This window comes from Poecilia mexicana, unplaced genomic scaffold, assembly GCF_051168715.1.
Source record: "Poecilia mexicana isolate PSO_F unplaced genomic scaffold, ASM5116871v1 scaffold_9, whole genome shotgun sequence".
Classification (NCBI taxonomy): Eukaryota; Metazoa; Chordata; class Actinopteri; order Cyprinodontiformes; family Poeciliidae; genus Poecilia; species Poecilia mexicana.
The window spans coordinates 3,763,126-3,789,624 of record NW_028263378.1 but is presented as its reverse complement, the minus strand read 5'-3'; the positions used below and the strand labels follow the sequence as shown (position 1 = coordinate 3,789,624).

The window sequence follows — 26,499 nt, the reverse complement described above, 5'->3', positions numbered from 1 at the left end:
TATGCCTCCCCACTTGTTATGGTGTGGAAAAAGTCTGGGGACATGAGGATATGCACTGACTTCCGCTGGCTTAATGCTAAGACCGTTAAGGATGCTCATCCATTACCCCATCAGTCTGACTGCCTCGCTGCTCTTGGTGGGAATGCTCTTTTCAGCACCATGGACTTGACCTCTGGTTTCTACAACATCCCTCTCCATGAGTCTGACAAACATTATACAGCTTTTACCACGCCGCTTGGACTCTATGAGTACAACCGTCTCCCACAAGGTTTATGCAACAGCCCGGCTTCCTTCATGAGGATGATGCTCAACGTTTTTGGTGACTTGAACTTTTCCAGCCTCCTCTGTTACCTAGACGACCTGTTGGTGTTTGCACCTTCTGAGGAGGAATCGTTAAAGAGGCTAGAGATTGTTTTCTGTCGCCTGAGAGCTAACAACTTGAAGCTGGCCCAGAAAAAGTGTCACTTTCTCAGGAGGTCTGTGAGGTTCTTGGGCCATGTTGTGGAGGCTGGTGGTGTTTCTGTTGATCAGGAGAAGGTAAGGGTCATCTCCGGGTTTGACAAAAAGGACCTCATGAAGGAGGATGGCTGCACTCCATGCCAGAAGAAGGTGAGGTCATTCCTGGGCATGGTGCTATTCTATCAGCACTTTATTCCAGCTTGTTCCCGCATCGCAAAGCCACTTTACGCCCTCACCGCAGGTCAGAAACGTAAAGTGAAGGGCAAAGGGCATGGGAAAGCTGGAACATTTCGTGTTCTAACCCCCCAGGACTGGACTCCAGCTTGTGAGAAAGCGTTTGGAGACCTTAAAGCTGCACTCCTCAACTGTGTGGTGTTGGCACATCCTGATTTTGAGAGGCCATTTATTCTCTCAACCGATGCTTCATTGGATGGGCTTGGTGCTGTTTTGTCGCAGGTCCCAGCTGATGGAGAGATTGCTAGACCTGTTGCTTTTGCCAGCAAGTCTCTTAGCCGCAGTCAGTCCAACTATCCTGCGCACAGGCTCGAGTTCCTAGCCTTAAAGTGGGCTGTGTGTGATAAGTTCAGCCACTGGCTGAAGGGTCATAGGTTTACTGTGTGGACGGATAATAATCCTCTCACATATATCCTGACCAAGCCCAAACTGGATGCCTGTGAACAGCGCTGGGTCTCTAAGCTTGCTCCATACACTTTTGAGATCAGGTACGTTCCAGGGAGACAGAATGTGGTGGCAGATGCCCTGAGCAGAGCCCCTTTTGTGAAGCCCTTGGCTGATCGCCTTCTGTCAGAGCCTTGTCAGGAACTTTTGGAGCATGTCTGTGAGGTTCCTGATCACGCTGTGCAGGATGTTTTCCGTTTGACCTGTCAGGCCCAATCGGTGGACAGCTCTTCCTCCATTACAGCTGACACCTCCATGACCTGCGACGAGGTCTCCTCTCTTTTGTCATCCGTCTGCAGTGGAGATGCTGGTCAGGCTCAGCATGCAGCATCTTTAGCTGACCATCTGGACATGATAATCCCACACACCACAGGTCCATCAACAGCTCTTTGTCTGACTGACCTTGTCTCTCACCAGAAAAGCGACCCGGTGGTTTCCAGAGTTGTCCTCTATGTTGAGCGGGGACGGCGTCCATCGAGGCGGGAACGCTTTGGTGAAAACCAACTGGCTTTAAAAATTCTGAAACAGTGGGACAAACTAACACTGCTGAATGGTGTTCTTTACCGTGTCATAAAAGATCCTCTGACAAAAGGTAAACGATTCCAGTTTGTGGTCCCTGATGCTTTGAAGTCTGTGGTTTTGACTGGTGTCCATGATAATGCAGGTCATCAGGGCCAGCCACGAACACTCTCCTTGGCTCGTCATCGCTTCTTTTGGCATGACATGGAGAGAGATGTGCGAGATTATGTGAGAAATTGTCCCAGGTGTGTCCTCAGTAAAACCCCAGAGCCTGCTGTGAGAGCCCCTCTGGAGAACATCAGGACCAGTGCTCCAATGGAGCTGGTGTGCATTGATTTCTGGTCGGCTGAGGACAGCAAAAACAAGTCTGTGGATGTTTTGGTGATCACTGATCACTTCACAAAGTTAGCACATGCTTTCCCTTGTCAGGATCAAACTGCTAAAAGACTTGCAAAGAAGTTATGGGATGGGTTTTTCTGTGTTTATGGCTTTCCTCAGCGTATCCACTCGGATCAGGGCGCAAATTTTGAGAGTGAGCTGCTGGCTGAGCTTTTGGAGCTGAGTGGTGTCAGTAAATCACACACCTCACCCTACCACCCAATGGGTAACGGGACTGCAGAGAGGTTCAATCGCACCCTGGGCAACATGTTGAGATCTCTTCCCCCACGTTCGAAGCACAAATGGCCTCAGATGATCCAGTCTCTGACTTTTGCTTACAACTGCACAGTTCATGAGACCACTGGCTTTGCACCGTTCTATCTGATGTTTGGGAGGGTTCCCAGGTTGCCCGTTGACCTTGTTTTTCGGAACGTTCTTCATGACGATGCCATTTGCGACTACCACTCTTACGTCAAATCACTGGTTGAAGATCTGCGTTCTGCTATGCTAAAGGCTGAGAAGAGCACCAGTGCAGAGCAGAAACACCAATGTGACCAGTATAACAAGAGAGCCAAGGGTCACCCTCTGTCAGTTGGAGATCAGGTCCTGGTGGCGAACAAGGGAGCCAGAGGAAAGCGGAAGCTTTCTGATAAATGGGAGCCTGTGATGTACACAGTGGTTGCATCCAAACCTGCTCTCCACATTTATCGAATTAGAGATCGTCAGGGCAATGAGCGTGTGGTGCATCGCAACCTCCTGCTTGATGTGAACTTCTTACCAGTGGGACTGACCATGGATGGCAATGTGAACCGCCATGCTGACAGTGTGGTTAGAGTCCCCTCGGCTCCTGATCTACGTGGAACAGAATGTTTTAGTGAGGCTCCTAGTGCTGTTCCTGCTGGGCCTTCCCTACCTGACTCCCTGTCCTGCAGTGATGGGGAGGACCGTACTGCTTCATGGGTTCAGGATGTGTCCACGGCTCCATCAGTTGTAAATAGTGACCTGCCTCATGACTCCTCTATGGAAACTGGAGTGCTGGCGACTGCTGGTTCCTTACCTCATCTACCTGATGATGCTGGCTCTGTTCATCCTCCAGACAGTGTGGGAGGGGATATTGTTCGCCGCCTAACTTCACGCTTTGGGAGGGTTATTAAACCAGTTTGTCGCCTGATAGAGTCCATGGCTGTCATTGAGGCACTTTATGATACGGATAATGTTCAGCCTGTTATTGATGTGTAAGTTTCCAAGTTCTTGTGGTATAATTCCTGCCATTGGCTAGGATTGTCTTTTTCTTGGTTTGCCTAAGCTTCAGTACCATCTATATGTTAATTCTGTACAAGGGGGTGTAAAAGGCACCTCTTGTTGTCCATGGGATACCGTGAGATTTCGCCAGTTGTTGAGCGATCTCTAGTCTCCTGACCTTATTGTAGGGTAGCTGTTATGCTGATGTGTTACACTGTTGCAGGAAAGAAAACTATTTTGTACTGGTACTGAGTGTCTTTTCACTGTTTTTCATTTTGTGTAATTCTAGGGGGGTGAATGTAACCTGGTTGTAATTCTCTTTTGTTATAATTACACAAAATGTCTTTTTTTTTATTATTTGTCTTGTTCCTTATCTTACTGAAACACCTCTGTCATTGTTTTAACCGTGTTACTTTAAGATTGAAGCCCCTCCCTTTTATTTCTTCTTCTGTGGTATTGTCTTTAAATTGTTTGTGCCCCTTAGCCCCTCCCCTTTTGTCATGTTGTCCTGCGGGAGAGGTGTGTGCGTTTTATTTTTCCATCTAAATACATTCAGTTTATTTATAGATCTATTAAGTTAATTTTTGTTATATACTTTTGTTTTGTGTAGGACTTGGAGCGGGCAGCCTTTAACACGATTGTTTTGTTTGTATTCTCGTCAGGTATGTTGTACAAAAATGTTTATTTAGTTTTTTTGTAAGTTGTGAGAGGTGTTTCCCCGCGCCCCTTTTGTCATGTTGTCCTGCGGGAGAGGACTTGGAGCGGGCAGCCTTTAACACGGTTGTTTTGTTTGTATTCTCGTCAGAAATAAACCGAGAATCATCTTTTAAAAGATAAACTGCGTCACGGCCTGTTCACTCAATAACCAGCACAACGCAGAAAAGGATCCGGTTACACATACATAAATGTACTGAACTACAAATGTATTTAATAACTGCACCAGTACAGCACATGCAAACACACCAATAGCTTCACAAGTTCAAACATTTAAAAACAACTTTAATCTGTTCAGTCAGTGCAATTAGGAGAAGAACTGCAAATTAAAATAAATAATAAACTGAAACTGACAAAACTGCAAGAAACATTTTAAAGGAGTGCAATTAGGAATTACAAATATAATGTAAATAAATAATAAAGTGTGATGTTGCTCATAGAATAAGATTTATTTAATACCCAATATAGATTTTTTTAAATCAATACTGGATCCTCTAAAAGAACTGAACTGAAACCTCCAATTTCTCCTTATTTATTACCTTTGATGACCTGTGGGTGTGTTTGGTCACCAAGGGAACCAGTGACAAGTAAGAGAGCTAAAACCTGAAGCTGGACTTAAATTTTACTCCTGGAAAAACCAGAGGATGCCAAGATTAGCTTTGATATCACTTTAATTATCGAGTTCTACCCGGGTTGGACCTAAGCTTTGATTACTGTGACTAAACTTCAGCTTATGGAAGTAAACATGTTTAACATGGACTAAATGATGTTTGTGAGTTTAAGGAATTCCTGAAATGATCTGCTCACCGTCTTCAGTGAACACAGGCGCGGTCAGCAGGTACTGCAGGATCTTGCGGTCCTTCTCAAACGGACACTCCACTTGCTTCCAGGTCATGAACTCACTCACTTGTTTGGCGAGTTCCCAGAATTTCTGGAACATAATCATACGAGAGATTATTATTCAAAACCTCTAACACTTTAAATAAGAACACTGCAAAAAACACAAAATCTTGGCAACTGGTTTTGTCTAATTTCTAGTCCAATTACCTTAGTACACTAGAAACAAAACAAAATTAACTTAAGACGTAACTTTTCAGCAACTTTGGGAGCTTTTTTAGAATCACCAATTAAGGGAGTGTTAGTGTTAAGAAATTATTGAATATAAATAAGTTTCTAAATCTTGTTGAAAGGTTACTCGTCAGATAGTTTTAAAATCTACCAAGACATTTGCACTGGAAACTAAAGTAAAATAAAAATAAAGTTCTGCAGAATCGACCTTAACCTGACATGCTGCACCATGTTGGCTGTTCTGAGGTGTTAATGTGTTCAAATATAGCTTTAACACATCCTAACATGGTGACAGGCAGAGTAAAAGCCTGAGCAAAGTTTCACAGGAAGGTGTGAAACCTTAAAATAACCATGTGACAGAATGTAAGTGGAAATAATATTTGGTCAGAGTCATGTATGTTCCATGGAAACACAGCTGAACTTCAAACATCCAGGTCCTACTTCCCTCTTCTTCTTTGGTTTTTAGGGAAGTGGTAACACATAACAGTCACTTGTTGCCATGTGAAGTAACTATTTCAATAGTTTGTGACATTAAAAAGTCAGAGTGTGGCAAAGTCTGTCGCTGGGGAAACTACCTCTTGTTTTTTTAGCGTTCAGGGGGAAATTTGAGGCTCAGTTTACCTCGAAGTTGATGAGGCCGTTCTGCAGCCGGCTGGCGCATCCCTCGTTGAGAAAGTAGATGTCTTTAATGAGCAGGCTGAAGAACGGGATGACGATCTGGAAGACAGCAGGGAGGGAACAAAGAGGGAGATTTAAGTGGGGATTTCCCTGTGGCGCTTTGTTATAAACACCTGGTTTCACCTCTTATTGCAGAGGAGGTTAAACTGTAGAATGGAGCAAATCTGATCTGCAAGCACAGATCAGGGTTTTGGGCCTTTTTTTTTCTTTTACAAAGAAACATCTTCAAAAAGTATTAGGTTCAGAAAATAGATTTCCATTTATAAACAAAGTTGTTGTATTTTCATCTTAATATTTGGACAAACTAGAACCAAAAACACTGACTTGCTTTTACTCAAAGGCAAATCTTACAACACAAATAAGGATCTAATCAGCCCAGAAATGTACAAACTGTGGGCTTGTCTTTTACTGGATTCAATGGCTCGCAAAAGTATTCATACCCCTCGAATGTTTTGTGTGTTTTGTCACATTGCAACCACAAACATAAATATGTCTAATTGAAATTTTATGTTAAGGATGAACCAAAAGTGTTACACAATTGTGAAGTAGAAAGAAAATTATACATGATTCAAAAGATTTTTTTTGCAAATAAAACAAATGAAAAGTGCAAAAGTATTCAGCCCCCTTGAGAAGCTAACTGAAAAATTCAACCTCTTAATCAGATGTTTTGGCCTAAAAATCCAACAAAATGGTCACATTTTTTATAAAAATCACACTGCATTATTTTTATTTTTTATAATAAAAAAATCTTTGTATTATAAATATTTTTATAATAAAATATATTTCTTGAAACATTTTTTAGTCTTAGTAAATCTGCAAATAATGTTTTTTATTTTTTGTAAAACTAACGTAGACAGATAAATGTAAAAAGGCACAAAAACATCTTTTTAAAAATGTTTTAAAAATATACCAATTTTGTTTCAACAATTTTGCCCCCGATGGGAAAATGTCTTATTGTAAAAGGTGAATTTTCCACAGAAGAAGAAATCCCTTTGAAACATTTATTATCAAAACAACGATTTAGGTCACCGCACATCTAAACGAAGATCTGATTAATTCATGTTACACTTAAAGAGGATTTCCCTCCTCTGCAGAAGACATCAGGTGATTAAACGCCACTAAGAATTAACATCCAACACTGTTTTCTCTCTTACATTAGTGGCATCTGCAGAAAGCTGCCACACTGACCTAAAAAAGCCCCCCCGCCCCCAGTCTGTCACCTCTTTCCTGACTTCCCCCCACCCATCAAACATTTATGACGCGATGCTTTTAGGAGCCACCAGAGCAGCAGCAGCAGCTATCAAAAGCTATTTGGTTTGAATTCTTTGTGTATTACATGCTTAAAATCATCCAGTCGGACGTCACATCTGAAGCCACCGCACCCTCCTTTTGTTTTTCTGTTCCCTTCTCAAGCCTGCAGATTCGCCTCCCTTCCAGGGTGACTTCAACTGTAAACATGTTTCTGGGAAAAATTGGGAGCAGCTGACTGAGCCGTGTCTCTAAGAGGTCACGGATCTGGAACCCGATGATCTACGAGGATCTGCAGGGGTTGGATGATGTTTACAAGGACACACTCGTGAGCGCGCACATGTGAGCATCCTAACAAACGTTCAACTCTGGGTGGGAGCAGCAAGTTTCCTGATTATTAGTCCTTAATGTTTATTTTACAGTGCAACACAGAAACACTAATTATTTTATAGTGAGCAGGATCTAAATATGGAAGCTGGAAATAAGAATCAGAAATTCAAAGGAAGGGAGAAAAAAGAAAGATTGAAGGCAGCAGAAAAAGAAGGAAACAAGGAAGAAACCAAACTAGGAAACCAAACACTTCAAAAACATTTTACCAGTCAGTTTGTCTCATTTCTAGTGCTAAAATGTGATCACACTTGAAAAAATAACTATCATACAAGTAATGTTTCAGCAAGAAATAGGAGCTTGTTTAGTCAATATTTCCTTAGTATTGATGAAAAAGTTCTGGTTCCCTTGGCAGATTATTTCACTTATAACATGAGACAAATGTCTTGTTATAAGTGAAATAATCTGCCAACATGTAACTTATCATAAACAAGGTTAAGAAAGTTCATGAAAGAATGGCATTTTTTATATATTGGTTTACAAATTGAACCTATTTGTTCAAAAGACAAGCAGTTTAACAGATTAAATGTTTTTCAAACAGTTTAAAATCTGCATTAGAGGCGGATCCTGGAATATTCTCTGCATTCCTTTCAGTGAAATGTCACAGAGGACTGTTGCTACACAACCAAACATCAGACACACCAAGTCTGTTTCAGATTTGCAGTTTGCAAAACAGCAACAACGAGTCAGCAGGGAAACAAATGTTTGACGTTTCAAATCAGTAAAAGCAGCTGAAGCGGGGTTAAACTGAAGCCTCTGTTGATCTGCTGCGGTTTGAAGGTCATAAACCTTCCTAACAGGAGAGGTCACCAGCAGGAACATACCAGACTGCTTGGGAACTTTCCGTTTCATGACCTCGGCCTCTCAGCCTGGAATGTTTGGATATCTTGGCTCCAAAATAACTCCGGGAGCCGCGTGGATATTGACAGAACAATCCGTCTCAGTTAATAAAATGTTCGTGAGAGGAAGCTCGAAGGAGGAGGGGACCGTCAGAGAACGCTATGTGATCTGGCAGGCGGCCATGTTGGACAGGACCCCCTCCTCTTGTGACTCGGTCACCGTGTCCACTCTGAGCTGTGCCGTTATGCAACCTCCTGACTGCGGAGGCCGAGTCGTCTGGGGATGCTGCTGGTGGCGTAAACACGGCGGGGACGCGGCGTCCAGACGCCAACCAGACACAGCCAGACGTTTGTTTTTCCCTCCCTTCATAAATATCTGAACTTTTTACAAAAGAGGAACGCTGGTTGAAGGAGACACAAACCCCCATTACTCCTTTAGGTAGTCTCAGACTAGAGCTGAAATGTTGTTGTTTTTTTCAGATAAATCATGATTAATCGATTATTGAAGTGATCGATTAATCATTAACTGGAGTATGTGCACTCAAAAAAAGGCCATTTCCTGAAAGAACATACATAGACCAGTATCTAGGTCAAAACTCTACATAAAATATATGGTATATAAGATTAAAAAAACTTTAGTTGCAGGGGCATCCTTTGCTACAAATAATTAAGGAATGCTATATTACTGCATTTTAGGCAGTAAAATGTTTATTTTCTTACTTAAAAATAATTAGATTAGTTGCTCATTTGCATCTTTTAATCTGTTTGTTGTTTGAAAGAGTTAGAAGTGAAGTGAAAATTCTGGCGAATTTGACAAATTTCTGATTTGATTAATCGTCAGAATAATCAATTGCTAAAATAATGGTTAGTTGTAGCAGAATCTCAGTCAGATGTCTGAAATGTAAATGTTAAGTCTGCGGCCCAGATGTTCAGACTTTCATGTCTGAGGCTGCTGGGTGAGTTGGAATAAATGCGTTTCTGGAGTAAGCGTCACAAAACCTCAGATTTGATCCCAGGTCGGGTTCTGCTGAAGCCTCACCTTCTCTCTGCTGCTGTTGGCCGTGATGGACCTCTGCGTGGCGCCTCTCAGTGCTGTTCTGTAGTTGTAGAAGTTGCTTGAAGGATCCATCTGATGCTATGAAGAGGAAGACGGACACAGAGTCAGTTCAACATCTGGCGAAGACAAGAGCATAGGGTGAGCCAGCGTTTACATCTGGGGCCGATACGAACAGGAACCGAGCTAAAAAACAGGCTGAAGTTCACTGAAGTACCCATCCAACCTGAACAAAATACATATGGGGCCCACATTCACATGTTCCCATAGTTTAATAAGAGAACCCCCCGAGTTTAAAGGAGCTATAAAGTTAGCATAACTGCAGCAACTTCTGCTTGAAAGTCCGGGATTTACGGCAGTCGGGCCCAGAGGAACTAAACAGGAAGGTAAAAGACGTTTTAAAGAGGATGAATATGACTGAAGAATAAAAGCTGATCATCTCCAGTGAGACATGAAGGGAAAATAACAGCGGCATCTGAAAAGCTTTCAGGTCCTGCAGAGTCCCCGCTGACTTGTCAGATCTTTTACCAGATTGACTGAGTGTTTGATATTCACTCTGAGTGTTGTCCCTGCAGTGTGCAGAGCTTTCCGAGCTTTCGCGTAGGAAAGCTGAGTGATCTGCGTCCGCCTTCAACATCTGGGGGCGTCCTGGCTGCAGAATTCCCACTCTCCGTCTGCAGACTTGTCAGTTCAGCATGTTTGCTGTTAGAGCTGCTTGTTTGTTGAAAGCATTTACTCTCAGGTTGGCTTGACTCACAAATCTGTGTGGAGTTTTCTTGTTGGTTGCAGAAATTTAAAAGTAAAGCTTTAACAATTTAAAACTTTGTCCATCATTTACACATTTAAAACTGTGTAAAAATTAACTGCTTTTTTTGTTAAATCCCTGCAACGGCTAATGTTATCTATAACATTAGTCAATAACAACAACCAGATGTTACTACTGGCGGAAAAGTCGGAGAAGACGACAGGAAGTGGTAGGAGAGTGATGGCGCTGCAAGGTTTTAACATCTTATTGTGTAAACAAACGTATTCATGTGTGATTTTAACTGCATTTTTTCAACATTAGCAAAATATTGACAAGGTTTTATGCACATTTGAGATGGAAATCCAGCAATTGATTACATATCTTTACAAGCTTTTAGCAAGTTAGCTCATCAGGCTAGCTGCTCAGTTAGCTCAACATTAATGACACTAGAAACCTGTCATCTGCACTTTTAAAATATAAAATATTTTCGTTTTTCAATAAGCAAGAGGAAACGCGTGGAACCCTTCTTTCAGATAACAGCATGCAGCAACAGGCAGGGGAGGGGCTGAACAATGTGTCTCATCACAAAATTACAATTCATGAGCAGATGTTTAATAGAAAATATTATAATTACATGAAATGTTTAAGGTTTCTTATCATTTTTGGGTGATAATCACAGGCTCACCTCTAAGATGTCGAACTTGGCCGTTTTGACTTTACTCCAGGTTTTCTTCAGCCGGGACACGGGGCTCATGTTCATCCCAGCTGCAAGGCGAGGACAAGCACAAAAAAAAACGGAGAGAAAATCACAATGAGAGATAAAGAGATCGCACATTTAGGCCAAGATGATCGCATTAACACATGGCATTTCCCTGCTCCGCCCTTCCTCTCCTCCCCTCGCAGTCATCGTCGCTCTGCTCTGTTTTTCAGGCTTTATGTTGTTTCCTCTGATGGAGCCCAGTTACAAGGACTGAGGAACAATGAGCGTTAGCGCACGCCTCGTTTCCCCTCCCAGCTCTCTGCTTCCCATATGCTAATCCCTCTGCATGTTGGAGTGTCTTACAGGTCACACTTAGAGCAGGAACGACAAAAACATCTCCTACACAGAAAGTGGAAATCCAAAACTCTGAACCGATCCACCCAGGTTGAGTGTTATGTTTCCAAATAAAACCACAGCGGAGGAAAGTGGGATCAGACCTCGCCTTGGTAACTCCATCTAAGAACAAGGCCACCAGAAGCAGGTGTGGTAAAAACAAGCCCTTTAGTAGCTTAGATTCTGTGATTTTCAGCAGAAAACCGGGATGCTTTGGGTTTAGTTGTCTTCTTCTAAACACAAAATCTTACCAAGTATGTTCGGTCTAGTTTCTAGTGCAAATATCTTAGTTCACTTGACATAACACAAAACTAACGTACGAGTAACTTTTCAGCAAGAAATAGGAGCTTGTTTAGAGTCCTTAACAGTGATGAAAGTTATTTTTTGATTGGCAGATAAATTCACTTGCAACAAGACATTTTTGTCAGTGTTACAAGTTAAATAATTTGCTAATAAAACTAGAACTTTTTCATCAATATTAAAGAATGATTGAGTTAAAACAAGCTCCGATATCCCGTTACTTTTACGTTAGTTTTTTCAAGTGTACTAATATAGACCAAACATGCTGGGTAAGATTTTGTTTTCCGCTGCGATGCTCTCTTTCCATTAGTATTCAGTCTAATTTCTAACTTTTTTATCCTTTCATGACATTTGAATCACATGTGGTTGGAGCAGAACGAAACCCAGCCTCAGATTTGGTAAAGTTTAAAACTATCCTGCTTGGTAAATAAGGATATTTCCTTCAGAGGTGAGGCAGCCTTTTGGATGAGGCACTTCAGTAATGCCTCGCCCCGGTGGCTCCCTGGAGAGGAGGCTGGTGCAGACAGTTTTGCCTTTGGCACTCTGTCCGTCTCTCAGGGGAGACGGGTAGAGGACAGCTGGCACTCCAATGTTCCCTCCTCTCCATTGTGTGTCGACTCTCTCTCTGGTCAGTGTTGACCATCTGCTTTGGCTGGTTTGTTCCCAGTCCTCCTGTGATTCTGACCCTTCCCCCTTTACTCTGGACACAAAGATCCTCGGCTCTCCTCCTGCCCCGAGGCCAGGGACAGGAGCCAGATCCACTCCCCTGGTGCCGCTCAGAGAGCTGTTCGCCAGGCCCCCAGTGAGGTCAGCACAGCGCCTGAGGAGATTCACCACTAAGTGCTTTTAGACTCCTTAAAGAGATCCACTAAAACACTTTTATTGAGTCTTTTGCAGACCCCAGTTGGATCTGGGATGTCTGTTGGGTAATTGGTTCAGGCTACACAGATGCACTGGTCGTGCAAACTAAAATGAGAAACAAAATCTAATCACTTAAGATTTGGCAGACAGAGGAAAGAGGAGTTCTCAACAATGCAGTTAAGCAAAAAGCTGATTTGGGAGGAAATAAAACATACAAACAACTCACATATGATGGCCATGAGGGAGTTAAAGTTGCCGATGTTGAAGCATTCACGTGCCACGTCGATGAAGAACTCGATGACTCGAGCTCGATGCTTTTTCTTCACAGGCTGTGGGAAATAAAAATGTACAGAATTATGAACGGAAATTAAAAACCTGTGAGAAACACTAAGGTCAGTTTGAATGCAGAGATTTTTACTACACTGTGTGTGTTTTCTTCATTTGTCCTGTTTGTTTGGGTTTTTGAACCAATGTGACCAGAAGCTAAACATAAGTTTATTTTCAACAATATGTAGTGTAGTAAACTTACAACTACAAAAAGGTAAAAATTTAAATATTAAGTTTTGGTTTTAACTGGTGGTGGGAAATGTCAAAAATAGCTTCTTCCAGTTAAACAAACTGGTACAGAAAAAACATAAATATAAAATCTTCATTTACTGTTTCGGTTTACAAGCTAGCATTAGCACTAGCATTAGCACTGCGGCACAGTTAGCTGCTAAATAAAGTTAGGAAAGTAGCAGATTATAACCATGAGCCTTTGCTTGATAAGCTGTGGAGCTTTTTGTTGCACAAATACATGAGGAGGTGTGGTTACCACTTTGGCATATTCTGATTGTTTTGGGGTTTTTCACTGCAGCACAGCTCTGCTACATAAAGCTTAACAAAGTGATGATTTAAAACAATGAGCTACTTTTTAAAAACCTGGGTAATTGTTTGCAATTTGTTTATAATTTTTTTTAATCTAGGAACTATGCTATATATTGAGTGCCTTGGTTTTTGGGATTTTCAGGTTTCTCTGTACAAACAAGCTAGCGTTAGCACTGCTGTTTTAATTAGTTGCTACAAAACATTAGAAAATGAGCAGTCTTAAATGTAAAAGCTGTGAGCATATTTATGAATGATTAATTTTCAAAACTTAGAAAAACATTTTAACGGAAAATGAAATTAGTGTGACCAGCATCTGTTATAAGATAGTATTTATTCAGAAAAGATTGAAAGAGAGAAAATTATTTCCACCAAATTTGCTTCCAGTAACGCTACAGGGATTTATCTTTTTTGCATTCTTATAGAAAAATTTCCAATTTCTGCTGCTTTCATTATCATTAATCAGGAAAACAAAGACTAGTCTTTGCCACTCACCAAACAAATCTCTGTGGCCACCAAATAACTGAGTCTGTTGAACCAGTCCACGTAGGCTTCCAGGTTGCTGGCCTTCTTGCGATCACTGAAGCAGCTCTGCAACAATAACAGGTTTTCTATTAGTGACGCTGGTAACTGCAACCTGAAACATTTCCGGATGGGTGAAATAAAGCTTATATTTGCCTTTTTCTCCTCCCTCCCAGTCAATGCATCACTGAGCAAACTAAATAACCTCCAATCTCGCTCAACTTCACCGTGCCTCCATCAGGACAATAGTTGTCCCATGTTGCATTCAGCTTCTTTGTGTGGATTCCTCTTGATCTGATTCCACACATTCCTCTGGCCTTACGCCACTCTCCCCGCCAGGCACATTTTAAATGCAAACACACACACGCATACACATGCACAAACGCCGTCATTTCTGTTTTTGAAGGGGCTTGTTAGGGGTACGAGGCAAACTGGCCACAGGCACAATGGCAGCTCTAACCCCCTCCATCAACTCGCCTTCCGAAAAAAGGGTCTGTTGCCTAGCAGCCGAACGCCAGACAAGAGAGCCCGCCACCCAAAACACACACCCCTTCCCAATACAAACCCTTAGGAGCAGCGGTTGCTAAGAGATGAGGTGCACATCTAATCCAGACTCTGGGATGATTTGGGGAAATAGCCAGTCAGGTGTGTGTGAGCGTGTGTGTGATTGTGAGGTGGATATTTGGTCTGCTGCTGCAGTCTGAAACCACCTGGCCTCGCTCTGACCTGCGCAGCAGACAGAAACCGTGTTGTGTCAACTCAAGAACCGTCTGGAGTGAAAACTGGAGCTTTCCAAACCATAATAAAAAGACAGATTGGATCGGCTGCCGTGCCGTGCAGACAGGGAACAAAGACTGAGTAACCTCTGGGCAGTCTTTCTTATCTGCTGGTTTATTCTTAGAAAAGCTGTTACCTTGTCATTGTCCAGAGGGTCTTTATGGACGAAAGCCTGAACAAACTCTTCAGGTCCGATGTAACTCAATCGCTCCTGAAAGCAGAAATGAAAAAATTAGCTCCCTTAATCTTTAGATGCAAGAAGTTTTTATTTATTTTTGCTCCACGTTAGAAACTCCAACACACTGGATTGATTCATGGAAATCATCGACTCTCCTCAGTAACCGATTACTATATTATATTATTTCAATAATCGATTAATCCAATTAATCGTTCCAGCCCTATTTGGCATGAGAACTTAAACCCAGCAGTGTAACAAAATAAAAAGGGTTGCTGGAACCCGAATTATGATAATTAGCCTTGTGAGCCAAACACGCCTGGGAATCTGATGGATTTGTCCTTGACAAGAAGCCAAGAAATCTAACAGGGAAGTAAACGTCGGCGTACCAGCTCTATGTGTGTGAGCTGCTGGGCGACAGTGAAGGGGTCGTTGCAAATGGAGAGCAAGTCTCTTTGGGTCGCTGCCTGGGGTTTGGCCTTCAGCGCCGTCAGCCGCTCCGCCGCCGTGGCGTTGACCTTCACCAGCGCCTCCTCGTACTGGCTGAGCACCGTCAGCCTCCTGATCAGACCCTGGCTCATCTGCCCCACCGCCTTCTTGTACACCTGGAGGACACAGAGAAGGGAAAAGACGGTTATTGAGAGCCTGATATCTAAAATAGACAAGGAATATCATCTGGAACGCCAAGGATGTTGCTGTCCTGTTCTAAAGGATTTGTGTTTGCAACTTTTGGGTGGAGAGTACCAAAAACTGTAGTGAGAGTAGAACTACACGTCTACTAGTAAAAAAGTAGCTGTCCAAGAAATTACTCGAGTAAGAGTAAAAAAGTATTTGGCAAAAAGTTTACTCAAGTTCTGAGTAGCAGATCTAATTATCAATCATTTAATAATTAAAAATTACATCATGTATTTCCATTCATATAAGAAACAAAAAAAAATCTGACAAAAGACATTTTCTTTCAATAAACTTATGAAAAGTTACTTGAGTAATTGTAACTAGTTACTACCCAAATCTGGAAGTTACTTAAGCCCCCATTGCCCTTTGATGGCGCTCAAGAGGGGCAGAGCTCTTGGCTCGGTAGCTCCGGGGGTCGAGAGGTCGGCCTGTTCTGAACATTTCCTGCGACTCCAAACAGACCACAGTTAGATAAGAGTTCCCTCACTGACCAAGTTCAGCCCACAAGTTGCATAAGATGAGAAGTACATGTGTGCTTGATTTTTGTGTATTTGGAGGAGATCGCCCTGCAAAGATGTTTGCACTACAAACTAGACCAAATCAAAACTTGGTAACATTTCGTGTTTTTGCAGTTGAAGGTGATGGAGTTCAGTTTTCTTTGCTGGACTTTCTGCCAGTTCAGTTTTAAAATCTGATGAGGAGCCAAGATTTTGATTCAAGTTAACCCAAAACACATTTTTTTTCTTCCTTTGAGTGCTGAAAAATTAATGTAATATTCCAAACATCCAACAAAAGATTGAACAAATATTCCGCCTCAATCTGAAAACAGCGCTGCAACAGTCCACTGAACACTTGGACAACAGCGAGGAATGCCACAAGTGAAAATCGCTGCGGTGGCCACTTCAAAGTCAGCCATCTGCTGCTGCTTCTGTCCCCACCACGCACAGACGACACGCTGGGCTCGGGTAAATTTAGCTGCAGATCTTGGAGGCAGCATGTTCTGCCTTTGCTGAGCAGAGGGACTCCATCACAACTATTGGTGTTACGAATGAGGGAGCCTAGCAGGAGCCCAGTGTTCGCCGACACCACGAACCCTGGCGGTGAGCCGAAGCTGGCAGATGACCGCTTGCTGCCAGCCATCACCACTGAGGGCATGGCTGGTCTGCTTTTTTAATGCGTTTGTTTTTTCTGGCCGTGCAACATCACCACCTGATCTGAAGCAGACACTCGCCAAAGTGTTTTCAGATGTTCATCCAACCAGAACTAATGAAAGAAATACTGAAATCTGCATTTTATTCACAAATATAATCCTGATTTCAACTTAGGAAGCAGTAAGAATAACTGTTCCTCATCCAGCAGTCATGACGTTTGCTTTCATCCCAACGATCTTTGCAGCTGACTCCTACTCCGCTGCTAACAACTGCAGTTTAAAAAGGGAAACTTTTGGGACCAGTATGAGTTCACTGAGTTTAACCTTCCATATCGTCATGTCGACTGCAAAAACACAAAACCTTTCCAAGTGGCAGAATGGAACCTAAATTATCCAAACTTATAATCTTTATATCAGTAAAGCTTACATATTTTTACAAAAATATGTCACAGAATATGTCACCATGTTGTGACAGTTTGGTATCAGCTGCCAGAAAATACCAGTGCTTCTATCGCAGTCTGCAAAAATGCACCAATCAGAGCCAAGAGGCGGGTCTTAGCGCTGTCAATCACGCTCCTGTACCTGCTCAATGTGCTAATGGCGGAAAATCTATTCATCCGGCTTCATCTGTGGCTATGCTAGCTAGCCTCAGCATTCATGACAGATTATGTTGTGGTGAACCACAAGGGCAAGCAGGACGGGTTGACCACAAGAGTGATTGACAGCGCTAAAACCCTCCTCCTGGCTCTGATTGGTTCCTTCTGACTGAATGTATGTTACTGGGAGAAGGTAGAGGAGCTCAAATTTTTCACAGAGTGTGTGTCTTATACTGTCACGTCATTAGGATAATTTGTAAAAAACATTTTTTAAATACTTATATACTGCAGCTTTAATCTACATGTAAAAACACAAACTAGCACCAGCTGGGTAAATGGAGATCCCAGAGCTAGACTTGCTTCTTAGCTGCTGCTTCCTAATATATCCAACCAAATCCATAATGACAGTGTCAGTATGGAGATCAAGGTCCTGGTGTGTATTCAGTGTGGTTTGGACTCAGCCTTTAGCAGATGTTCAGGGCATCTATTCTGGATCTGGGTCTGTTTTCCCAGAGCTGCAGCTCTGCACAATCTGGTTCTTACTCCGGTCAGCAGACCTGCTTGTGGTTCGACATGATTCTCTTAAATACTCCGATTGTAAAAGATATGAAGCTGCGCTCTTCTCGCTTCATTGGAAGAACAGCTCACATTTACTGCAACAGGGATGTTTCCAGGAAATATCCTCTGGGCGTTTCTACCACTAACATGTTTTAATCAGTTCTTCACCTACAGACACATGAACAAAACAGTTACAAACTTTTGCAGAGGCGATTTGTGTCCCACTGAAGTTTCCCTGAAAACCTTGTTCTCCGTCACGCCGAGCAAAAAGAGAGGCCTGTGTTTGCCTGATGGCTGCAGGATATTCAGTGTTAGTGACTCTGACGGTAAATCGAATGTTTATACACTGTTTAGCTCAGACGTCTATGACCTTTGACACTTTTATGCACAAGTCGTTAGGATTGATCAAACACGTACAGAAAAAATCCAAACTCATTTTTGGAGTTTTTTTTTTTTTTTTTTTGCAGATTTGATTTACTGAAATAAACACCACCAGAAAATTTCCCTTTGCATGTTCAGACTAGTTTAGTGATGGTCATTATTGGAAACGGTGGCAGAGAGGAGCTTCACTGTTGTCTAACAGGATCTCTTTGCCACCAAGCATGAAATCCACTCATGGGAAAGTACCGTGGAAACTCGCCACAGTTTACTTTCTGTTTTTATTAAGCGCAGCTAAATGTCAGCTTCTGTTCGTCTAATATGAAATCAAAATATGTTTATGGCCATCAAAACAAAACTGCGTCTCTGTGAGCACGACTGGACGCGTGCGGACATGTTGCAGGTTGTTTCCAGGCTTTAACAGAAACAATCAGATACATGGAGCTGTAGATCTATCAGGTGAGGAAGCGTTGATGTTTTGATTCAGCCTTGATCGATACTTGGTGGTACTGATGGGTCATTCGAAGCCTGTTTTTAAAATGAGAGTTTGAAGGATTGGAGAAGTGGTTTATTAACTTCCTTTTTTAAATGTTTTTAAGTTCTGCATCTTTCTTACTCATCTTAAATCAGATAAAGTAGAGCAGAAATCTTTGCATTGCATCAAATGAAAGCTGCAGTCCAGGCCGTCCAGCCTGCAGCAGCGACATGCCAACACATGTAGTTGTCCTGCATCCTGCCTGTTGCACTGAAGCTTCCCAACATTTGTAGAAAGCAGTGACTATTTTTAAAGTTGATCGGCTCTTTAATTGGGTTATTACATGATGAGCATATAGCTGAGACGGCTAAATCTGGCAGAAACAGAAGGTCAGTATGGAGGATCGAACTGAGGATCATCTGCATAAAATGAATCTGTCTGGGTTTCATTCATGCATTTTATTTACAGCTAAAACCACTGATGTTGCCACATTAGGTTAGATATTGACTTTGTTTCACGTTATAAGCATTTAATTTCAGTTGACATTAATAATTTTAATTAGTTTTTTGTTTTAAATATTAAAATGACTCCCATACTTTCCTCTTTTAGCTCTTTTCACTTGACGCCGTTAAGTGTTGTGAGGAAACCTGAAACTGCAGCCGCGTGCGTTACTCAACAGGTTGTTGCTAGGTAACCAAAGACTGAGTGAGTGAGTTCATGCTAACCACCTAGCTAAGCACACTGTGAGAACTTGAATGGCTAAAGTCTTTCCTCTGCCTACATCTCCCAGAATGCTGTGCGGTTCAGTGAGTAGGACCACAAAAATGAGTAAATAGCCACACAATGAAGATTATCCACATAGGATTACTATCAACTTACAGTGAACTGCAGCCTTCACAGGACGATAGGAGGATTTTCCTTTTTGAAGATTGCTGAGAAAATGCTCTTAGACTGTTTTCTTCACCAAATGTGATGCGAATCTCATCCCTGCCAGGATGTCACGTGATCCCCAAACTGCTGAGACCTTCCCTAACGGTGAACTCAGGTACTTTCACTTTGAGCTTCTGCTGCTATTTTTATCCTACGCTTGCATTTCCTTTCAAAACAAACGCAGCATGAGTCACTGCCTGTCAAAACAACGTCTCTGACTGAAAAGTGGAGGGTCAGCATGTTCACCAGGGACAAAAACGAGTCGACTCTACCTTTATTCAACCGGCCCAGCTCGCTGTGCACTAAGCCAGGGACGGTCAGCTCTTCTGCAGTGGAACAAACCAAACGCTGCTTAGGAAGGAGCATGCAGCAGAGACCAGAAAAACCCACCTAGCTGCTAAACAATGAGGCTTTTCTCTGAACGCAGCCGGCCTCAAAACCTGCTTTGTTGCCACTGACACCCCGCTTTCCCTCCCACAGCTGCTATCTGTGGAAAAGATCTGCAGAGCCTGAAACTCTGTGCGGACGGCTGGTGTCAAACATTATCATCTAAAACACTAGGGGTGCACCGGTTGAAGCTTTCTGCCCGATCCTTAAAAATCCAGACCTGGCAATGTGATTATGGCAGATACTGATGTTTTTGTCTGACGTGTTGCTAAATATAGCAAGAAAGTTCCTGAGTTGGCAACAGTGGAGTGACTATTGTTAAATGCAAACGTGCAAACATGACCTGGTGGGCCGGTCTGTGAGTCAAACCTCTCTAAAGGGAAAGTGGAAGGGGACAGAGGCTGACGTTTAGACCTTTACTGAGGTTTCAAGTGAGTATCGGCCAATCACCAATCTCCCAAAATAAAGCAAATCAGCGCCGATAAATCGGTGCACCCCTAAAAAACAGTTTTTCAGACGTTAAATCAGGAAGATCAAAGTGACCTCGTCTCCGCTGGCGAGCCGGTGGGTCAGCTCCTTCAGGCTGCGCATCATCCGCTCATCCCTGAAGTCATAGGGAAACGTTTCCGTCCACTCCGTCAGCAGCTGCAGAATCTTTGGAGTGGTCTTTCTGAGTCTCAGCTGGAAATTCAGAACAAGTGGACAGTGAGCGAACAGCAAAGCAGCCAATCGGGGTTGAGATTCAGTTTATTAGATGAAAAGTTCAGCAAACCTTATCTGCTTGAGGATCACTAAGTCGCTGCTGCTCCATGCACAGGTGGCACACTTTGGACATAAGTTCATACGGGTGGATGAAGAGGCGAGAACTGAGCAGGAAGGTGAAGACATAGGTCCTCTGCACAGGAAGGAAAATATAAAAAATATTCACAATCACAAGGCTGAGGGTATGTGAGGGTATTTCTCAAACTTTCATGGCCTGGTGACCAAGAAAAGAAACTCAATTCATGAGAGGAAACAGAGAAAATGAAAGCAGGAACTTTGATCTAAGAGCAAAAGGGTTTCAAAGTAAATTAGGCAGAACATTGCACTCACGTCTGGATAATAGTCCACAGTTGGCACCAGGTGGTGAATGAGGGCCTCCAGGGAGCCGGACGCCAGGTTGTTGTCGTGATAATAAAGGCCAGGGTAGACTTCCTCCTTGGTCTCGTCGTACAAATTGTTGTTGTAGCCACCGGTGTTCAGCTGCCCCTTGAAAGGTGGTGTCTGCGGCATGTTGTCCTGTCCAGACAAAGGGAACAAACATCAGAACAGACGGGCAAAGCTTCTCCGCCTTTCCTGGGGCGAGTTTAGCCGCAGACGCTGGTGCAGCAGAGCGGCCAAACAAATCCAAAATAACTACAGACTGCAGAACGTTTGTTTAAGAAAATGGGGTTGCACACATTCCCTAAACAAAGCGTTTCCTCACATGGACGTTTTTGGCCTTCTGGGTTTCAGCTGTGTTTATGTGGAAAAACAACAATTAAGAAGCAAAGGTAGGTAAGGAGACAAATAGAGGTAACTCTGAGGTTAAACAGATCCTAACATCAGTCCAGAGATGTGCAGCCTGGACTTAATGAAGCCCACCAAAACAGGAGTAAATGTCAACTCAGACCAGACACTGAGGTTTGAGTTATGGAGATGCGGTCCAGTCAGAGAAAAATGTTATTCTGGTCCATAAACCAGAATTTTTTCAAAGTCTTTTTGGAAATTGTTCCTGGAGGTGGAGAGACGCTGCGTGTCTGTGCAATGTGTAGATCAAATTCAACCATAAAACTCAAAAAAACAATTTCCAGAATCTAAATCCTTTTCACTTGACGATTTTGGCCCATGTGACAAAAGGTTTGATGAAGGCCATTGAATGGGAAACACGAGCTCTTAACCTTGAAAATGTGAATAGAACTGGTCCAAAAAGCTTAAGTATAACCACTGTTTCCTAGCAGCAAACATAAAAATGTAACAATTAGCTATTAAATAAGAAAATCTAATAAACAGGAAAATCTTTGATGCTGAACCCATTGGGACTCTCAGATTACCGTTGGTAAATAAGTCTCTGTTAAAACAAACAGAAAAACATTGAGAGAGCAGAAAAACGTGTGGAAGCTCATGAGAGATTCTGGGCCAATCTGCAGCCCTGCAGGAGGGCTTGACTGTTGTTTCACCCTGAAATCATCACGAAGCGATCACGCTGTCTGCCCAGTTCCTCCGCGGTCATGTGTGTGTGTACGTGACTCAGACTGTGGATGAGCGTTGGTGTGTGCCTGTGGGCGGTGGGTTGGTGTGTGTGTGACCTGAAGGAGGCAGAGAGGAGTGTGTGTTGTCAGATGTAAAATCCTCGTGTTTTCAGGCAATCGCAGCTTTGACAGTACCTGTGAAAGTGCAGGATGTGTGTGGAAACGACGCCACCGGATGTTTTTACCGTAAAAAGATGAAAACAGCTGACAGTGTGATTGATGATGGAAAGGCTCTTATATCTGGGTGATAAATCGACTCTATTGATTAATCGCATTTTGGATGTTTTAAGATTTCGTTTTTGACAAATCTGGATTTTTTTTTACCACTTCTTGGGTTTCTGGAGCCACCATCTTGTTTGAGAAGCATGTTTACAGCTGCTATTTATTAGACTTTGAGTTCAGCTCAAGTCTACAAAAATGTATGAGTCAGGATATGTCTTCCTTTTTTTTCTACAAGAATAAGGTAATAATGTTACAAGAATACATATGAGTGAAAAATACAGTCTGAATATTACCAGAATAAAGTCATTGGTCTCATTAAAACAACTTTTGTTGATGTTCTTGAGGTAAAATTGCTTCTTTGTTCTGCTAACATTATGTCTATGTTGTTGCAATTGAACAAAAATACTCGTTTAATTATAATACTTATATTTAAAAATATTTTATGTCATTTGTAATTTCATTTTTGAAAAGAAAGCAAAACGAGAGCAAAGAAAATAAAACATAAAACTGATTAAAATTGTAAATCAGATCTGGTGTGATCACCCCTACAGATGGGGACGAGAAAAGGTTTTTCAATTAGTTTGGTTTGTTTGACACAGTGCAGTGTGAAAACAAACCGCAGCAGCTGAAAATGTAACAAATGTTGCAATTTTGATCCCCAATCAAATCTATCAGACTATCAGGAGTGAAAACAACCTTAAAGAGTTTTAACCAGAAACCCAAACTAGCCATTTTGCTCTGAAGGGTTGACCTTTAACCTGGCGCCGCACACTAAATGCCAAGAGAGAACACAGAGGGATCCTTCTACCCCGGAGGTGGAAGAGACCCAAAAATCCCAACCCCGGTCCGCCCTCACACACCCGCGCCGCCCAGCAATATGCTGCCCTGTGGCCGCCCGCCAAGTGTGAAAGCCTTTACGGCTGACGCACTGCAGAGCTGCCAGGGATCGATTCATGGATGCCAGGAGGAATAAAAACTGCACCTGCCCACACACTGAGACAAACAGCTCAAATAAATTCAGGGGTTTGTTGTGCAGCCAAGCAGAAAAGGCTTAGAAAACCCTGGAAAAAAAGGCTGGTAAACATCAGCTGATCAAATCAGATTCAGCTGATTCTGCTGAGCAGGTGGGTAGATACCAGAACCTTCCTGTTTTTATTCATGAGCACTTTTTAAGCTCACATCAGACCCTCCTAAACAGTCCCCTTCATCCAAACACATGCCGCTCCATAACACACATGTGCACAAACAAACCAGCGCCATTATTCAGCCAGACAAGCGTGGCCATTTCCATGAGAATGGCGGGTGTTGTGGAGTCAGAGCGCAGCGGCCTCGGCATCTGCCGCACCATGTGGCCTCGACTCAAAGGCGAGGGCATCACGAGTCAGACGGGCGGAAGAGGAGGGATGCTCACACACAAAGTCAACAGTTGAGAGAAGTTTGTTTACTCCTCGGAAGGTTTTACTGGCAATAACTTACACGGAGGGACACTTCTGCACTGCGCAGCAGCCAAGCCTGATCGCAGAAGCACAAAGAAGTCGTAAAAGTTGGGCTTCAAGGGAAGAGAAAAGCAGCAGTGACAGGTGATCGAGTGCTGAGAACGTCACTGTTCCTCGTTTCCCAGCTGGGATCTGAACACTGAGCTCCTCTGAAACGCAGCACATCCTGCACACCATCACTCTGACTGCTTAGCTCCTGAACAAGGTTCACTGTTTGCAGTTTGAAATCCACTAAAGGAATGTTTTATTACTGCATTTTAAGCCAGAAAATCTTTATTTTCTTATTCACAAAAAGAACAGTTATTTGTTTATTTACATCTTTTAATGCATTCATAGTATAGTATAAAAGGATTAAGTGGTTAAATGAAAAATCTGTGAAATGTGCTGATTTTTATTCGATTAATTGTTAGAATAATCGATTGATGAAATAATTTGAGAGACAGAGGAGTTGAACATCTGAAAATCAAATTACAACCAAATGAACCTAGTTCTGGTTGCAAGTCGTAAAAGCAGAAACCACTTTTTGTTTTCAGCCCCATCGCTCACCTTCCTCCAAACCCAGAGATCTTTGTCCCCAGACAGACGATCACCTTTAGATGTGGAGCAGCAGCTCTACTCTTTAAAACCTGGTTACAGAAATAAGAAGAGGTTTTCTTGTCACCTTTTCTGAATGAAGGCCGTTTATTTGTCCAACCCAGCAGCTGCAGCCTTTCTGAGGAAAACAAACCCAGGATGCTGAGCAGCAGAAGACCAGCGACACCCTGTGATTTACACATGGCTTCCAGGTGCCGACCCGGGCGAGTCCGCCGGTCCGACACAAACAAACCCTCAACGCTCCACTGCTGGTTCAGAGCGAAGCTGCCGGCTGGGTGGTAGATGGAGGTAAACAAACAACATGCCAATAAAATAAAAGGAAATGGAGGGGGGTGCTTAGGTTGGGTAGATGATCTTAATTATAGCCCTACTGGCTGAGTGTGCAACCATCTGTCACTGCTGAGGAAGTCTGTTTTGGACTTAAAATGGATATAAAAACAGAAGAAATTCTGCTTGCTGAGTTTAACGGTGACTGTATGAGAAAAACTCATTTCAGTCACATCAGGGTTTTGCCACATTTTTCTAACATTTGCATGTCAGAAGTACCTGAAATCAAACTAAGACTGTGTCCAGTTGCAGAAAGAAGTTGATTCTTTTGAACGCGTTCCCCCTGAGGGCTGGAGAATCATTAGCGGAGTGAGCGCTCAGGTAATTTACCCCTGAAAACAGGTGGGGCAGCTCCACCCTCAGGTGGCTCTCTAACTCCGGCCAAAATAACGAGCTTCCAACCGATCCCTCTGAGGCTCGTAATGACCCTCAACAGGCATCACCTCTTCAGAGGCAGGAAAACTGCAGAGGAAATCCTTACCTTAACCTCAGAGATGAAGAAGGGAAACCCTCAACTGATTCTTTTTCAAGAACCAGACAGAAGTGAGGACTGGAGGTCAGCAGGAAGCCTTGGGGATCCTGAAGGGAAACAGTCTGAAATGTGTCTGTTCCTCCACTAAAAATAGATCCATGGAGCTGGGCATGGGGGAGATGTGGTGGAGACGCTTTGAGGGATCCTCAGTGCACAATCAACACACACACACACACACACACACACACACACACACACACACACACACACACACACACACACACACACACACACACTACCACTCTGCTGTGTAAACACTGACAGGCATGAGGAATCTCACTCATCTGTGGCCGGAGGAAATGAGGCAGAGATATGGCTGGAAGAAGCCAGAAGCTGAACTGAGGTCAGAATTATTTTAAAGGGGACTATTATGCAACATTTTCCAGGTTTTTATACTTCCATTTGGGTTTCTGCTGCTTCTAAAAACAGTCCAGTCGTGTTTTTGACAACCAGTTAATGTTTTTTGATGTCTGGAAAAAGAAGCCATTTAAAAACCTTCAGCATGAAACATCACAAATCAACAGGTGGTTACTTAAGAGCCAGCATGGTTGGTCAGCTGGTTTTATCGCTGTATGTTTAAGTGTTGATTTACCATCCAGAAACCACTTGCTTAATTTTTGTTGGTTGTGCAGGAGGCTTCACTTCTGCTTTTCAAAGATATGTGGTTGTATAATCATACATCTGTTCGCAGCCATTTCCACATGCGAGTGTAAACTAAAATCTAATTATCTAAGAAAGATTTTGTGCAAAACATGTGTTGAACATGTTTTACATTTCCTATAAACTTATTCTAACCTGTTCCAGGAAGCACAACATGTCACTTTTAACCTGCTGAAACCAATCCAAAGCACATCAGTGAACATTACAAAAACTGTCACTTAGAAATAAGAACCTGTGATGTAACACATCAGTCTGACAGCAGCGTATCAGTCTGGGAAGTGAAGCGCAGCCACTGATAGCTCCTGCGCCGTTTCCTGAGCTCATTTATGGCACTGATGGGCGCTGTTAAAGCAACAACGTTTAAAGTGGGGAAACGCCAGCAGCTGCTGCAGCGAGCGAGAAAAATCACAGCTTCCATCCAGCAATCTGTCACCTGGCATCATCAGTCCCCAGCAGGATCATTAATCCCAAACGGACGACGCAGAGACGCAACCAGGATGTCAAACATCAGAAACTTCTCAGTTTCTGTGAAATAAAATAAACTGAAACCAGGAGAACATGTTTTTTTTTTTCTTTCCAGAAAGGGGAAGTCTGAAACCTGTGGCTCCACAGTTCAATGTGGGCCCTCCAAAGAAATTTTATTAGCTT

At 42.8% G+C, this 26,499-nt stretch overlaps 1 protein-coding gene across 2 annotated transcripts in view; it reads right to left on the bottom strand.

Moving 5' to 3' along the window:
• Positions 1-26,499, bottom strand: part of rasgef1ba (RasGEF domain family, member 1Ba) — a 78,749-nt gene that overhangs the window by 8,174 nt on the left and 44,076 nt on the right. For both annotated transcript variants that reach the window (XM_088008634.1, XM_014994650.2), the window contains 11 exons: positions 20,843-21,028; positions 20,523-20,645; positions 20,294-20,431; positions 14,991-15,206; positions 14,563-14,637; positions 13,623-13,718; positions 12,490-12,592; positions 10,695-10,774; positions 9,250-9,345; positions 5,680-5,775; positions 4,798-4,921 (listed from right to left, as the gene is read on the bottom strand). In XM_088008634.1, coding sequence (XP_087864760.1) covers positions 4,798-4,921; positions 5,680-5,775; positions 9,250-9,345; positions 10,695-10,774; positions 12,490-12,592; positions 13,623-13,718; positions 14,563-14,637; positions 14,991-15,206; positions 20,294-20,431; positions 20,523-20,645; positions 20,843-21,022 — 1,327 coding nt within the window. In that variant the 5' untranslated portion in view covers positions 21,023-21,028. The remainder of the gene's footprint in view (positions 1-4,797; positions 4,922-5,679; positions 5,776-9,249; positions 9,346-10,694; positions 10,775-12,489; positions 12,593-13,622; positions 13,719-14,562; positions 14,638-14,990; positions 15,207-20,293; positions 20,432-20,522; positions 20,646-20,842; positions 21,029-26,499) is intronic.